Below are 14,509 nucleotides of genomic sequence, written 5' to 3'. Positions count from 1 at the left end.
AGGAGAGTGTGGTTGGAGGGAGAAGAGGCTGGAGACCAAGCCCAGTCCATCTGAGAATGGGCAGCCAGGGATGGGGGAGGCCTGAGAGAAGCCTGCAGCAGGAAGGGGATGTCTGCTGGCCAGCACTACTGACCCCCGGGAAGGCGAGGACAAGGGCTGACCGCTGGTCTGGCCACAGAAGGCCACTGGTGACAAGAGCACTCTCAGAGGGTGAGGCGGGCATTCACAGGAAAGTGGGAGGGGAGGGCGGGTACAGGGGGAAGAGGCAATGCTTTGGAGGAGTTTTGCTATCAAGGTGAGCAGAGAGGTAGAGTGATGGGCTGGGGCAGGTGGGAAGGGGGCCCAGAGAGGCTGTTTTGCATTTGGTGGTTACGATGGAGAATGGGGCCTGTTTGTGGAAGGCCCAATGGCGAAGGGAGCACTGGTGTTGGTGGGGAAGAGGGGAGCCGCATTCCCAGGCAGGCCCAGGAGGAGGCTGGGCTTTGCCGTGGAGCAGCAGTCCGTTCCCAGCCACAGGAAGGAAGGCAGGGCGCAGGTAAGCAGATGGGTGCAGACCCAAAAGGCAGCTGTCTCCCGACAGCCTCTTTCAGCTGAAGGCAGGGGAAGGAGGCAGGCCTGGGCAAGGACAGGGGCTGCAGTGGTCAGCTGCCTTGCCGCGACGACGGGCAGATTCATCACAATGTCTGCCCCACAGACATCCCGGCTTTCCTGCGCACACCTGCTCCCTGGAGTTCTGATTCTTCACATAGGGTGGGAGTTTGTTGGATTCCCTTATTCATGCATTCATTTTGCATTTAATTTGCGTCTATCATCAGCTGGACACTAACGCAGGCATGGAAGGGCTGGCTGACTCTAAGAATGGGTGAATGAGCCTGTGGGGCAGCCAGTGCCTGTGTCAACCTTTGCTCTGGCACCCAGTGGCCCAAGGTCCCCGCATGAACCTGGGGATGGTTCACCACGGCGCCTGGTCCCAGTCTCAACATATCCAACCAGAGCCCAGAGCTCCTCCTGGAACCAGTGCCCCCTTCCCACCCAGGCCCTCCTGGGCCTCCGCCCAGGCCCACACTTACGCACAGGCTCCCGGTAGCTTTTCTCTCCAAGGAGTCCATCTAGAGGATGGAGGGAGAGACACGGGGCTCGGGGTTAGGTGGACATCTTGCTGCTCACCCTGGCCAGGTGAAATGGTAGGGGAAACAGCATCTTGGGGTAAGCTTTTCCCCAAACTCCATAAAGGCTCAGAGACACTCCATCCATCCTATCTTGTGGCTTCTCCTGATTTACAAAAGTAACATGCCTCCCCCAGAGTTTCTGGGCAAGTACTAATGTATACATATGTATGTATGTGAGTGAGTGCCTATCTATGTGTATCATACATCCAGCAATCACCACGTGCCAGGCTTCATGCTAGGTACTCTACATGCAATATCATATTTAACCCTCACAACCTGGAATGGTAGGTACAGATGAAGAAACAGGCTCAGAGAGATTCATGAGCTGCCAAAGGTCACACAGCTGAGTGAGAGGTGAAGCCGGGGTTGCGGTCATGGTTTGGCCACTCCACCCTTTCTGGTGGCCACCCAGCTGTCCTTGGTCTGGCCTCCCTGGCCTGGGCTTCTGCCTTTGTCCATGCTCACCCCCACCAATACTCACTCATCCAGTTGCCCAGGATGGTAGAGAAGATGCGTTTCTTGCTGACCTCGTCCATCTCAGCGAAAGACAGGTAGTTAAAGTGACGCATCAGCCGTGGGGTGATGGTGTTCCTGCCTCCACCGGGGGGGCCCATGGCACAGACGAAGTTGATGTCCACTAGGTTCTTGAAGGCGCCTGGAGTAGGGGCAGGAAGTCAGGAAGGGCCCTGGCCAGGGATGCATTCATTATGACCTTTATGGCCCCTTCGCCATACAAAAATTCAAAATTAGGCCGGGCGCGGTGGCTCAAGCCTGTAATCCCAGCACTTTGGGGGGCCGAGACGGGCGGATCACGAGGTCAAGAGATCGAGACCATCCTGGCTAACACGGTGAAACCCCGTCTCTACTAAAAAATACAAAAAACTAGCCGGGCGAGGTGGCGGGCGCCTGTAGTCCCAGCTACTCGGGAGGCTGAGGCAGGAGAATGGCGTAAACCCGGGAGGCGGAGCTTGCAGTGAGCCGAGATTGCGCCACTGCACTCCAGCCTGGGTGACAGAGCCAGACTCCGTCTCAAAAAAAAAAAAAAAAAAAAAAAAAAAAAAAAAAAAAATTCAAAATTATACTTTAGAACAGTATTGGAATAAAGACAAATACATCAATATTACACATGAAAATTTTTCTTTGCCCTAAAAATTCATCCTCCTCCCCTTTAATTTTTTTTACAAAGTTTAAAAGTACTTTTTTATTGCAGACATTTTCATATACAACGTTAGTGAAATTGAGCCCCTCCCCCGGCATGGTGAACACATACTTCAACCTTATAAAAACATTCAAGTAACTCTGGACATTTTCATGTCACTCTCTTTTTTAGTACCTGGGGATTGGCTTTGGCTAGATTTTCTATTTTAACCCATGCTTCTTCCTGTACTTTCATTTTTAGCTTCTCTTTTAGTTCTTCTGCTTTGAACTGTTGTGTACAGTCATCAAATAGCTTTTGGTTCATCTCCATGAACAGCTTCAGGGCGTTGTATAGCAAGCCATGTATTATCTTGTTGCAATGGGTCTTTGAGTTGCGGTACAAGGAAGGAAACACAATGGGCAGAATCTTTGCGGCGTTGTCACTGATTAAACTCATGATGTATTCATTATTCCAGTAATAGAGAGCTCGCTCTGCCACCTAGAAGTGTGGGCTGGAGACACATTTGGCCAACTGCCGGAAGAGGGGCTCCATAGTCTTCACAAATTCTGATGGTTCAATGACATTTAAAATCGCTTCTAATTCATTTAAGAACATTACTTCTTTTGGACTGTGAGTCTTTGGCCAGTATTTGAGAAGTGCCATCACAACAGGTTCTGTGAGGGTGTTGTCCTTTTCTAAAAACTGCACCACACAGTATGCCAGCGGAGGGTGGTAGACACTCAGAGATCTCACTTTGTGCAAAGGTAGTAACACCTTCAATAAGAAAATCTTGTGTTCTTTTAGTGGTAAGGCAAATCCATTAATTATACTTCCCAATATTTCCAGTTACTCTGCTATGCCATTATGATGCTCTGTTTCATAAATAAACCTATAAAATAGATTATCTGTTTTCTGATGTAAGCTCTCAAGCCTAGGAATTTCCCATAGATTCTGTGAAGGGTGGTTTTAAGAAGATCTCTCTCCTGAGGATCTTCACTGTCAAAGAGCTCTAAAAGCTGCAATACAAACTTCTGAGCAATGTATTTCTTTGCTATATTAGGTTGGAAATCTGGAGACTCTAAAAATATTAAGAAAAATTCATAAACAAGTGTAGATGAGGCCAGGCTGCTTCTAACATCGGTTCATCTTCCTCTGGGTCAAATTCTGCTCCCCTAGGATTAGAGGAAGGTGGGAATGTTTGAAACGTGTTAACTGCAAACATATGGACTACTTCTAGGTAAATAGGCTCTGTGATCACATTCCGATTATGGGTGATATATTCTACCATTTCACTTCAAGCAGCTCGTGTTACTTCCTTCCACTTTAGGTCACTTAGTGGATCAGAAACAAAGTCAAAAGAGGACGCAACACTGACGTAACCTTGGGATAAAAAGCTTCTCTTGATCAGCAGGAGGAACATCTTTTAAGGATGGTAGTTTTTGAAGTTCTCTATTATTGCTTGCACTAAACCTTGAAGAATTGTGCCATTTGTCTTTCTTCACTATGGGCTGAGAGACGGGTACTTTTATTTTAGCAGACACTGTAGATGGGACAGCAACAAGGATGTTTTCCTGACGGAAATTTGCTCTGATTCTACTATGTCTTGTCCTTCTTTTGAACTTATTCCACTCTTCTCTGCTTTTGGTGATTCTTTCTCCTTTTTGTTTTTATTCGGCATGGCTGGAGTGGGCCGCCGCCGCCACTGCCCCTGCCGCCGCCTGGGGACTGAGTCGTTTGCTTGCTCTCGCTTCACCTTTTTCAGGCTCCCAGAGACTGCGGCAGCCATGGCGGCGGCGTCTCTCCGCCCCTCCCCCCGCCGGCCCCCCTTTAATTTTAAGATAAATTACAACATTTTTGTGGGTGCCTTAAAGTAGTGTAGGCCTTTAGTGCTGCGCCTCCTGTGCTCTTGCACAGCACGCCCAGCCCTTGCCCTGCCAGCCAGGCCAGCCACACTCACCGATGATCTTGCGGTCGTACCAGCCGCCGTGGTCCATCCACTGGCGCAACAGCTCGATGGGTGGCTGTGCGCCGTAGGTCTCCAGGGCCGGCATGTTCAGGTCATCGATGAAGAAGATAAAGCTGCGCCCCAGAGGTGGTCCAAACACACCCTTCCGCCTGAGGGGAGAGGCTGTGTGAGCCCAGCACCCACAGGCACCAGGTCCTCTGAGAATCCAGGGGCAACGGGGTGGCAGCTCTCCCTTTGGGAAGCCCTTGCTAAATTTCAGCCTCCTCCAAATTGCTAGATGTCTTGACCCACCCTCATCCTTGTTCTGACTGTCCTGGGACAGCTGGGACAGGCTGACTTGAGTCTGAGCTCCCTCAAAGTGAGTCTCACCTCGCAGGCAGATGGACAACAGGCTTCTCACAGACAGACCCAGGGCTCTGCCCAAGGGCCCAGCCAGGGCGAGCACCCACCCGCTGACCAGCTTTGTAGGAATTTTTGATAGAGGGAAGGCTCTGGAGCAGTCTGTGAGGGAACCCTGGGCCCCTTGAGGGGCTGCCAGTTCCCCCTTGGAGGTTTCTGGCAAACCCAGGAGCATAATTTGGTGGAGAGGTGGGACAGCAGCTGGGTCGGCCAGACCAGGGGGATGCAGGGGTGAGGAAGGAGGGAGGGGTGCCCTGCCTCTTGTCCAGTTTGCTGTCAATGACGTCCTGGGTCTGGTTGGCTGAAGTGCGGGCTGAGAAGGTGAGGAAGTGGCTGACATACTCCAGTGCCAGGTTCTTAAGGAGCTTGTCAGAGATGGTAAGTGTCTTCCCCGTGCCTGTCGGCCCAATGCACAGCACCTGGCAGAGCAGGGATGGCACAGAAGGAGCACGCAGTGGGCCTGGTGCACAGGAGGAGCTGCCCCTGCATCAGTGTGGGAGGCTGGTCAAACCCCAGTGTAGGCCTTGGGGACGGTGGAGGCAGGGCCTGGGGGTGCTCACAGGCTTCTTGTTGGTGAGCAGCATGTCCAGCAAATGGGACATCTGCACGGTGTCCATGGTGGGCACAATGATGTTGCAGTAGTTGGTGTCTGGTACCATGGTGAATGGAGCTGAGGAGTCCATCCACTTCACCCAGGCAACCTGGAATCACAGGTGGCTCGGCGGTGGGCCTGGAACCCCTTCCTGCCCCACTCCTGGCTGCGGCCCCATGGCCAAGTGCAGAAGGGCCAGGAGCTGCACGGCTGGGCTTTGGCAAGAGGGTCCAGGGGCAGGGTTGCTTCCGGCGGAAACAGAAAGTCCAGTGCCCTGCTTTCTGCATGGGGAGGGTAACTCCCAGCACAAACAGCCAAGAATGGGGACTGAGCACAACTGCATAGGAGGGCTCTCCCTGCCCAGTTTGGGGGCTCCCTAAGGACTGCCAGGCCCTGAGTCTCTGCAGAAAGGAGATGCTCCGAGAATTGAACAGCCCAGAATGCAAAGGTGTTTGCTGTTTAGTTTCAGGCTACCCAAGAAATGTGGGGACCAGAACCATGGGCGCTGGTAGCTGGAAGCTGAGAGGCCACTGGGTCCAGTCTTCCCATCACCGTCCCTGCCTGCATAAATCCCTTCACTCACAGCAGCCCTGACCCAGCTTGCAGACGTCCCCTGAAGGGGGGATCACTACGGCCAGCCAAACCAATGCATCCCACTGGGCACAGTCCTAACTGTTAGACCCAAATGCGCCCTGGGAGCCCCCAGCAGGACCCTGCACAGTAATGGACAGGTCTCTGCAGACACCTTTCCACCTCTGTCCTCCTGGGCTGGGGTCTTGACCTTGGGATGAGGGTGGGCTCCTGGAGCCCTTGCTAGCTGATAGCAGCGATGAGGACACTAAAGCAGGCTTCAAGAGCTTGCCCCCCACCCCTGGGGAGCCCAGTCTCGGGGAAAATGGGGCTTTTAAGTGTAACTGAGGTGGGCAGTCCCTGGGCTCCGCATCAATGTGGAAGAGGCAGTGTGTATGGCTGGAAAGGGAGGTACTGGAACGTCTCCCCTCTCAGCCCAGCCCTAGGTTCAAGTACAGTTCTGCCACATCTGGAAAACAAGCACAACAGTAACCACTCTACAGGGCCATGAGGATTCATGGGATGATGTAAATAACCCCCGCCTGAGACCTGGTGGCCGTCAATGTGACCGCTCCCTGTGTGGCCATAATTCATTGTGGGAACAGCAGCCACCCTCCCTGTGCAGTCTCTGGGGAGGACCTGTGGCCACCTGCTTGTGTTCCTCCTCTTCATCCTCATTGTCATTGGTGCCACTGATGCCCGCATCCTCCAGCCTGTAATCGAACACCAGCCCCTCTTCTGGGAAGAGCAGAGTCAGCTGCCAGGAACCAGGAGGAGAAGCAGGCTGTGAGGCCCAGTAGGGCTGAGGCTCCTGGTCCCTGGGGGCTGCCTGCTCTCACCTGTTCATTCTCCATCTTGAGCCTTAGCCAGTGGCTAAAGCTGGTGCGGCCATTGCTGTCCCCAGTGGCACCCACACTCCAGATCAGGGAGAAGATGAACCAGGGCTCAATCAACTCTGCGACGCGACTCAGCTTTTCAGAGGGTATTTTCTTGAGGCCCTGGGGATGAAGGGAACAGTATCAGGCTGAGACAGGAATAGTATCAAGCGGCCTGAGGAAGTGGAGCAGGGGCATGTCTTGACCTCTGCCACACAGCTTTGTTTCTCTACAGCCAATTGGACAGGTGGTCTTGTGACCCATGTTGCACCAATCCAATTCTCTCTTTCAGGCCCCAGAGAGCAAGGAGAACAGTGTGGGGAGAGGGACCAGTACCTCTCTAGGCAGAAAGGGCTTGAAGAAGCAGTCCAGCAGCTTGAGGAGGCTCATGGTCAGGTTGCAGTTGGTTGAGGCGATCACCTCCTTTACTGAGGACCGAACGAAGGAGATGGATTCCTGCAGGGAGCAGGCACCCGGTTCTCATGGCTAGCAGCCACAGTGCCCTGCTGCCCTGCCGGGGTCAGGCATACCCATGGCCTCACTCACCTCCAGGAAGCTGACAAAGAGGGCCTTGAAATGCTCCTCGTAGGGCTTCAGCAAGGGGGGCAGCTTTTTCAGCCAGCACTCGATGAAAGGCATGAGCCCCAGGATGCTGGGCTCCAGGTACACCATGCCACAGCGGGAGACCGTAGCTGGTGAAGCCACTGCCAGGTCTTGTACCTCGAACATCATGGTCATTGCCTGGTGCCAAGACGAACCACATGAATGGGCTGGCTGCCAGTCCCCAGGCCTGGAGAAAGGGCTGCAGGGCTGCAGGGAGGGGCTGCACATCCTGTAAGTGGGCGATGTGGGCAGGCTGTGGGGCAGGGGCAGTGCTGGGTGGGATGCAGGAACCGCTGGGTCCTCAGCTGATAATGTGGCTCTCCCTGGAGCCCTGAGGAGGACCCCAAGCCAGGAGATTCCTGGAGTTCGCTGACCAGACTGGGGTGAGGACATTTTGGGGTCCCTGGAGGCCTGGGGACATCTGATGGGAACTGTGTATTTTGCTCCAGAGCGCCCCCCCAACCCCTGTGCACATAGACACAGGTCCACATTGACTGCCAGCTATTTGCTTTTAGAAGGATTCAAGAGCTGAACTCAGTGTAGACCTGTGAGTTGCTCTTGTGCCCAGGCCATATCCCTCTTTCTCTGAGAACTGCTCCTCACACACCAGGCAGGTCCCCATGGTGGTCTGTGCCAGGCATCTCCCAGACCCCGGGCACACTGCCAGGACCAGATGCATACTTGACCCCACCTGACCCTACTGAGGCAACATGACTGAAAGTGGGCCTGGGAGGCAAGAGGCAGCATCAACCAGGGAGCAGTGGGACAGGCATCCTGGTGGACTCAGAACACAACAGAAAGAGGGTCTGTATAAAGGGTGCTCTGAACAACTGTGGGACACCCTGAGGTGTGGGAGCTCAGGCCAGGGAGGGGCACTAGGAGCTGAGCCTAAGCTCCTGCTAGTAGGAGGGCTCTTGCTGAGCCACGGTGACAGCCTGAGATGCACCCATGGCCTTGAAAGGGGTGAGGGGGCAGAGTTTGGCCAGCATGGTGCAGCCTCCAGGCCCACCCAGCCTTGGAGGAGAGTGGGCAGGTGGACAGGTGGGTGCACCTCCGTGAGCTTGATGATCTCCCCAGAGCTGAGGCACAGCTTCTTGTTGTCATCCAGCACCGTGTTCATGTTCTCAATCCAGACGGCGTCCACCGGCCCATCGAACATGTACCACTTCTTGTTGGTGTTGGAGGCGATGGCCCCAGCCCGGATGAGCGAGGAGAAAATCCCGTCTGTCCTGCAGCGCCAGGGAGGAGAGGGCTGGAGACATCAGGGAGGCTGTGCTTCGAGCACAGCTGGCTCCCAGGGAAGCCTGGCCCCCAGGTGGGCGGGCTCTGCTTTACATTTTCCTTCAATCTCTTTGTCCTTTTAAAAAGTATAATAGGAAAAGTGGGAATTTTTGGTGTCACATGGTGTAATGAAGACATGGGCTTATGTACCCGCCCTGCTGAAGCCCCATTAAAGGTGAAATCCCAACAGGAAAAAGGGACAGGGGAGGAGGCAACAGCAGAGATGGAGGCAGCGCAGCTCTGGAAGACAATGGACAGAGATGGAGGAGGGTAAATGACAGAGCAGAGAAAGCAGCGTGGTGAGAAGTGGCCAGGTCCTGCTTCAGAAACCAGGGGCCTCAGACCTCAGAGGCAGCACACACCAGGGAAGGGGCTGGTAGGGCTGACAAAGATGCTGTGCTTGGTCCAGCCTTAGGCTCTGGAACTTTCTCCTAGGTGTCTATATATGCACATCCTTGTAAAATCCAGTTTCAGCAAAGAACCCTGCTAAGTCAGTTTAGCCAGAACCCTTGATATCTGATCACTCTTGAGGCTCCTTCCCTACACTACCCCCAGGTGATGTCTGGTTACCCTGAGGCCTGCCTTCAGTTGGAATCCTGTTAGGTTGGTTCAGCCAGAATCCCCCTCACCACTGATGTTTCCTCTGGATTTTCCACCCACTGATGCTCACCCTGCCCCTTGACTATAGATTCCCACTGACCCATGCTGTATTCAGAGCCTGGTCTCTCCCCTTAACTACAAGGCCCCAGTGCAGTGGTCTCTGTGCCTGCCATGCTCCTGAATACGTTCTTCCTCAGCATGCTTTAACAAGTATCATTGAGGGCCGGGTGTGGTGGCTCACACCTGTAATTCCAGCACTTTGGGAAGCCGAGGTGGGCAGATCACCTGGGGTAGGGAGTTGGAGGCCAGCCTGACCAACATGGTGAAATCCTGTCTCTACTAAAAATACAAAATTAGCCGGGCGTGGTGGCACATGCCTATAATCCCAGCTACTCGGGAGGCTGAGGCAGAATGGCTTGAACCCAGGAGGCGGAGGTTGCAGTGAGCCGAGATGGCGCCATTGCACTTCAGCCTGGGCAACAAGAGCGAAACTGAGTCTCAAAAAAAAAAAAAAAGTTTCATTGAATAATTTTTTTTTTTTTTAACAGGGGACCTTTTTCTGGTCTGACCCCCAGCCCCCCCACCTACCTACATAAGAAACTGGAGTGGATATGGGGGAGAATCTTCATCAGAAATGGGGGAAGCAGTACAGGTTCATGTTGTGGAAGGTGGGCGACTGTCCCTTCCCAGTGACCATCCCCTACAGGGCTCCCAGAACACTGCAGCCAAGCAGACACCCCCAGCAGAGAACTGGAGACTCTTGTCTGGAGAAACAGAATAGCCTTAGAGAAAGGCCCCTCAGGTTCTGATGTCTCAGCAGTCTCCATCCAGCTGCCCTTCTCCCATCTCAGTGCACTTCCCCTAAAATGCACACCCCGGCCTGGGAGCGGGGGCCCGGAGAGGGCTCACCAGCTTCTCTCAGGTCATAACAATGGCCAGATACTGCAGAGGCACTGAGCATGTTAAGTCATTCTTGCCTTACCATGAGCATGGTGCCATTATTGTCCCCCACTTTACAGACGAGGGAACCATGGCCTGGGGGGTGAGGAGAATCACTCAGCAAGGAAGTAGAATGGAGAATAGAATCCCAGACGCTGGACTGCAGAACCTGGCCTTCCACTGGGCTAATGGAGGGAGGGGTGTCTGCGGCCAACAGCCTCCAGAGGTCTGGGAGCAGGGCATCACTGGTGGGACTTGGGGGTCACTCACCACTCGTGGGTGAGGAGGTCAAACTCCCCGTACAGCTGGCCCATCGTGATGGACTTGGGGTTGAGCACGTAGTAGTTGACAGCCTCGTACATGCCACCACTGATGGATGGCTGCCCTTTCAGTGATGTCATGGCAGCTGCCAGGACTCTGTAACACTGGGAGACGGACCGCCTGAGAGTGAGGCTCCCAGAGAGCAGGGCTGGAGTGGGCTGGGGACCACGGGGCGGGGAGGGGTATTCTATGCCAAGGGGCACAAATGGAGGCCAACCCCTGTTGAAGCCACACCCCCTGCAGGCCCACTGTCTGGACACTGGCTGCCAAGCTTGGCTCTCCTTACAGTACTCTTGCCGGAGCCTGTGGGCCCGACGAGCATGAGGCCGTGTCGCACCACCGTGGTCTCGTAGAGCTGGATGCACTTGGTCAGGAAGCCTGGGGACATGGCATGGGGCCCAAGGGTCAGAGCATGGGCTTGGGTCCTGGCCACACCACTAGCTTGTGTGACCTTGGGTGAGTCACTGCACTTCCTGAGCCCCAATTTCCTCATCTATAAAATGAGGACGGTGGTAGCACCTACATCATAGGCAAGGGCAGGTGAAGCCTAAGCACAGAACTTGGCACAGAGTAGAAACTCTGTAAATGCCAGCCATTCTTCCCACTGTGACCACCATTCCTTCACAGCCGTTGGTCAGGTGGTCAGCCTTCACCAGCTTGCTCAGTGTCAGCTGTCACAGGCCCCAACTTCAGCCCTGGCCTGCTGAGAGCACCACCTCAATTAAGTGCTGACTCCTATGAGCAAACTTCCTAGAGACAAGATCCTAGGGTCAGTCAGGAGCTATAGAGACAGCTGCCAGCAGGCAGAGACCAGGTCCACGGGGTAGGGAATAAATGCCTCCCTTTGGCCCAAGAAGGGTGGTCTCTGCCAAAGGGATAGGGCCCGATTAGCCAGGGATGGCGAAGGTGACCTAAGGCTGTGAGGGAGAGAAGAGCTTGAGGCTTCATTCAACAAGCCTGCTGGGGTCGGGGGTGCAGGTGGTGACCAGAGGAGGAAGCATTAGAGCCGCATGTGGAATTGAAGCACACTGGAAGGCACCTGGGAGAGGCCTTGCAGGGCTGAGCAGGAGCACATCAACTGCCCGGGGCCCCAAGGAGGGCCCTGAGTGGCCAGGGTGACCGGCCATGGCTTCCCAGAGGAGCTCCCCCTGCAGCCCCACCAGAGGACCTGCTGGAGGGGGCGGCCAGCTAGGGATGAACTGAGACCCTCATCCTACTATGAGGAGTGAAGGTTTGGGATGAGAGGGAGTCTATTTGAGGGCAGTGTGTCCCACAGCCCTCCCAGACATGTGGTGGCCTTTGCAACAAGTCAGTGAAGGAAGGACCCAAATGTTCTTTTTTAGCGCGATGACGCCAGGGGTGTCACTCAACAAGGAACATGGGCAAGTCCCGCTAGTGGGGTGGAGCCAAGAGGCCTCTGGAAGAGGTGAGTGGTGGCTGTGGTGAAGTGGCCTGGGGTGCAAAGAACATGGCCTTGAAGCTCCAGTCACACCCCAGTGAGGTCCAGGCCCTGATGAAGCAAGGCCCAAGAGAAGCCTGGGGCTCTCAGCCCACACGGGAAGGAGGGCCCGGGAAGGGGACAATGCCTGCTTCCCCACCACCAGGAAGGTTTTGGTGGAGACTGGGCCAGGACATCTGCCCTACCCCTGGATTGCTCGGCTGAGAGCCTGGGCCTGCAGCACACTTGGCCAGGTGTGAGGGCCCCAGGGGCTGGACTGTCCTGTCTCTGTCTCCCTGACCTGGACTCCAAGGTGGCCAGGGCCAGCCCTTCAACGAACACTCAGGGCCCAAGGCTCACCCTCCACGTCCTTGAGGTTGCTCTTCCTGCAGGCCTCGCGGATGGCCTCGTCCAGGATGCCATAGTCCGTGTCCTCCTCCTTGATGGTGGGAAACAGGTCGGACACGATCCCAGAGAAGAGCTTGAGGTCCTCCTGCAGGAACTTGGGTACATTCACGTCACGGATGGCCCGGAGGCAGATCAGCTCCTGCAGCAGGTGCCAGCTGAGCTTTCAGGGCGGTGGGCCAGCTGCCCTCCAGCTGCCCAGGAGCCCTCCCAGAGTTCCACTCCTGGAGCACTGCTGGGTGGAGCTCACCTCATTCATGCTGGGGTTTTCTCGCTTGAGGTTCCCAGCAGCCGAGATCACAGTCTTCACGGCTCTCATCCCGAAGTCATAGTGATCCTGTCACCATACAGAAGGAGGCATGGGTGAGCACTGTCCCTCTCCGAGGCTTCTGCCTGGAACACTCTGCCTCCCACCTGGCAGCTGGCCAGTTCTCATCACCAGCTCACAGCACTTCCCTTGCAGACCTGCTGGGACCACCTACATGCCCAGCCTGGGCAGATGCCCCTTCTTTGGGCTCCCCAGACACCCTGTACTTTACTGTCCCGATAGCCCCCTCCTTTATCCGATACCCATCCTGCATCCTTTGATCACTGTCCCAGCACATGGCCAGGGGCAGGAAGGCACTCTAGCTGTGCTGGAAAAGCGAATGAAGGAGTTTCCCATCTGTGCAACAATCAACTTGGCCTCGACGGCCCTTGAGCTTCCTTCTAACATTCTCCCATAACATCTCTCCAGACCCATCTTTTTGGTCACACCACAGTGGTTTTTTCCCTAGCCTGTTTCTCTTCATTACACAGTAAGTGTGTTGGAAATAGTTAAATTAATCATTCTGCCCCATGGTGCCCAGCCAAGAGGGCTCCATATAGACCCAATCCATAGACTAGCATATGTTCCAGAAATCTTGGACTTGGAGCCGCATGAAGACGCTGGGCTTGACTTTGGGTCATTTCTACTTGGGAAGGGTTGAGTGCATTTCCAAAACCATGTGGGATAGTTGCTCTGATTGGGGGTGTGGAGCATTTTGGAAAGAAGGGTATGTGGGAGCGCCGGCACCTAGGAGTGCACCGTGATGAACTGCCGCTGCTTTTCCTGGTAACAGGCTGCATCTTTTCTAGCTCATAGATTTTGGTGGACTGCATCTGGCCAAAGATAGTACTGATTACCCCTGACCACAGTCATTGGTGTTCATGGATGAGCAGGTGACCCAGAGAAGGCCCATTGGGGTGACACCAGGGATATTTTTCTGAAATCATGATGGAAAACAAAGTTGCTAGCATGTCAGCCCAGAGGTGGGACTCGTCTCTGCTGCTGCAAAGTGGGGGCCTGCCTGGGAACCAAGCTGAACAGGAAAGCTCATCCACCAGCACTGGTGCCTGGGCCGCCCCATCTGTCCTTAGAATCTGGGCTCAGCACGCTGAGTGGAAGGATGGTGGTGCTGGGAGGCTCGGAGGGCCTGGTGTCCTGTTCTGGTCCCCACGAGGCCCAAGTGCACTTGCTTCCCAGCCTGGAGTTCTGAAGCTCTTGGTGCCCTAATGATCGAGGCTCTTGCACCTGAACTAGCCAGATGGGCATCTGTTCCTGGCTCCTGCTCCAGCGCTGCTGTGTACTGCATGAGCCTGGCCAGACCTTTAGCTACCTAGGACCTCAATGTCCTCAACTGACAAATGGGCATGTAACTCCTATCTCCAAGGATTGCTGGGAGAAGCCCACAAGGTAATGCCTGTAAAGCACTGGGCATAGAGCCTGGCCCTCAGCAGGTGCCCTGGAGGCTGGGAGCAGGCAGAAGTTCTCAGACCCTGGAACCCCATCAGGGCAGGACCGCACCTGGGAGCTGAGCTGCTCAGAAGACAGCTTGAAGGTGGTTGTGATCTTCTTAGCCAGCACACTGGCCTCATTAAAACCAAAGGAATAGAGGGAGATCTCAGCGATCATGGCGTAATCTGGAACCATCATGGCCACGGGTCGGAAGAGCGCCTGGGGCACACGGTGCACATGTGAATAGCAGACAGAGCTCACTCCCAGAGCACCCTCAGCTTCACCCGGCCCTCCTCCCCAACGCACTGGGACTCTCTGCTGCACCAAGCCTGCCACAGCTGAGGCTTCCACTCCCCTGAGGCTGGCAGCTCTGCCATTAGAGTGGATCCTTTGTGTTGATCCAAACCTGCCCCCACATGACTCCCAGGAGATGCCCCTCTTGGCTCCTGCTTTCCTA

The 14,509-nt window shown here is 54.8% G+C and overlaps 1 protein-coding gene and 1 pseudogene across 1 annotated transcript in view; both read right to left on the bottom strand.

Moving 5' to 3' along the window:
• DNAH1 (dynein axonemal heavy chain 1) overlaps positions 1-14,509 on the bottom strand; it is an 86,858-nt gene that overhangs the window by 23,293 nt on the left and 49,056 nt on the right. Inside the window, exons 33-47 of the mRNA XM_050781042.1 lie at positions 14,122-14,271; positions 12,547-12,633; positions 12,252-12,438; positions 10,740-10,831; positions 10,403-10,557; positions 8,364-8,541; positions 7,256-7,450; positions 7,046-7,165; positions 6,674-6,832; positions 6,484-6,591; positions 5,233-5,373; positions 4,931-5,091; positions 4,265-4,422; positions 1,651-1,824; positions 1,071-1,109 (exon numbers count right to left, since the gene is read on the bottom strand). Of these exons, the coding sequence (XP_050636999.1) occupies positions 1,071-1,109; positions 1,651-1,824; positions 4,265-4,422; positions 4,931-5,091; positions 5,233-5,373; positions 6,484-6,591; positions 6,674-6,832; positions 7,046-7,165; positions 7,256-7,450; positions 8,364-8,541; positions 10,403-10,557; positions 10,740-10,831; positions 12,252-12,438; positions 12,547-12,633; positions 14,122-14,271 (2,104 nt within the window). The remainder of the gene's footprint in view (positions 1-1,070; positions 1,110-1,650; positions 1,825-4,264; positions 4,423-4,930; positions 5,092-5,232; positions 5,374-6,483; positions 6,592-6,673; positions 6,833-7,045; positions 7,166-7,255; positions 7,451-8,363; positions 8,542-10,402; positions 10,558-10,739; positions 10,832-12,251; positions 12,439-12,546; positions 12,634-14,121; positions 14,272-14,509) is intronic.
• On the bottom strand, positions 2,479-3,626 carry LOC126948719 (serine/threonine-protein phosphatase 2A 56 kDa regulatory subunit gamma isoform-like; annotated as a pseudogene).

The sequence above is a fragment of the Macaca thibetana genome, chromosome 2, assembly GCF_024542745.1.
Source record: "Macaca thibetana thibetana isolate TM-01 chromosome 2, ASM2454274v1, whole genome shotgun sequence".
NCBI lineage: Eukaryota > Metazoa > Chordata > Mammalia > Primates > Cercopithecidae > Macaca > Macaca thibetana.
The sequence above is the reverse complement of the archived record's forward strand: the minus strand, read 5'-3'. Positions and strand labels throughout refer to the sequence as shown.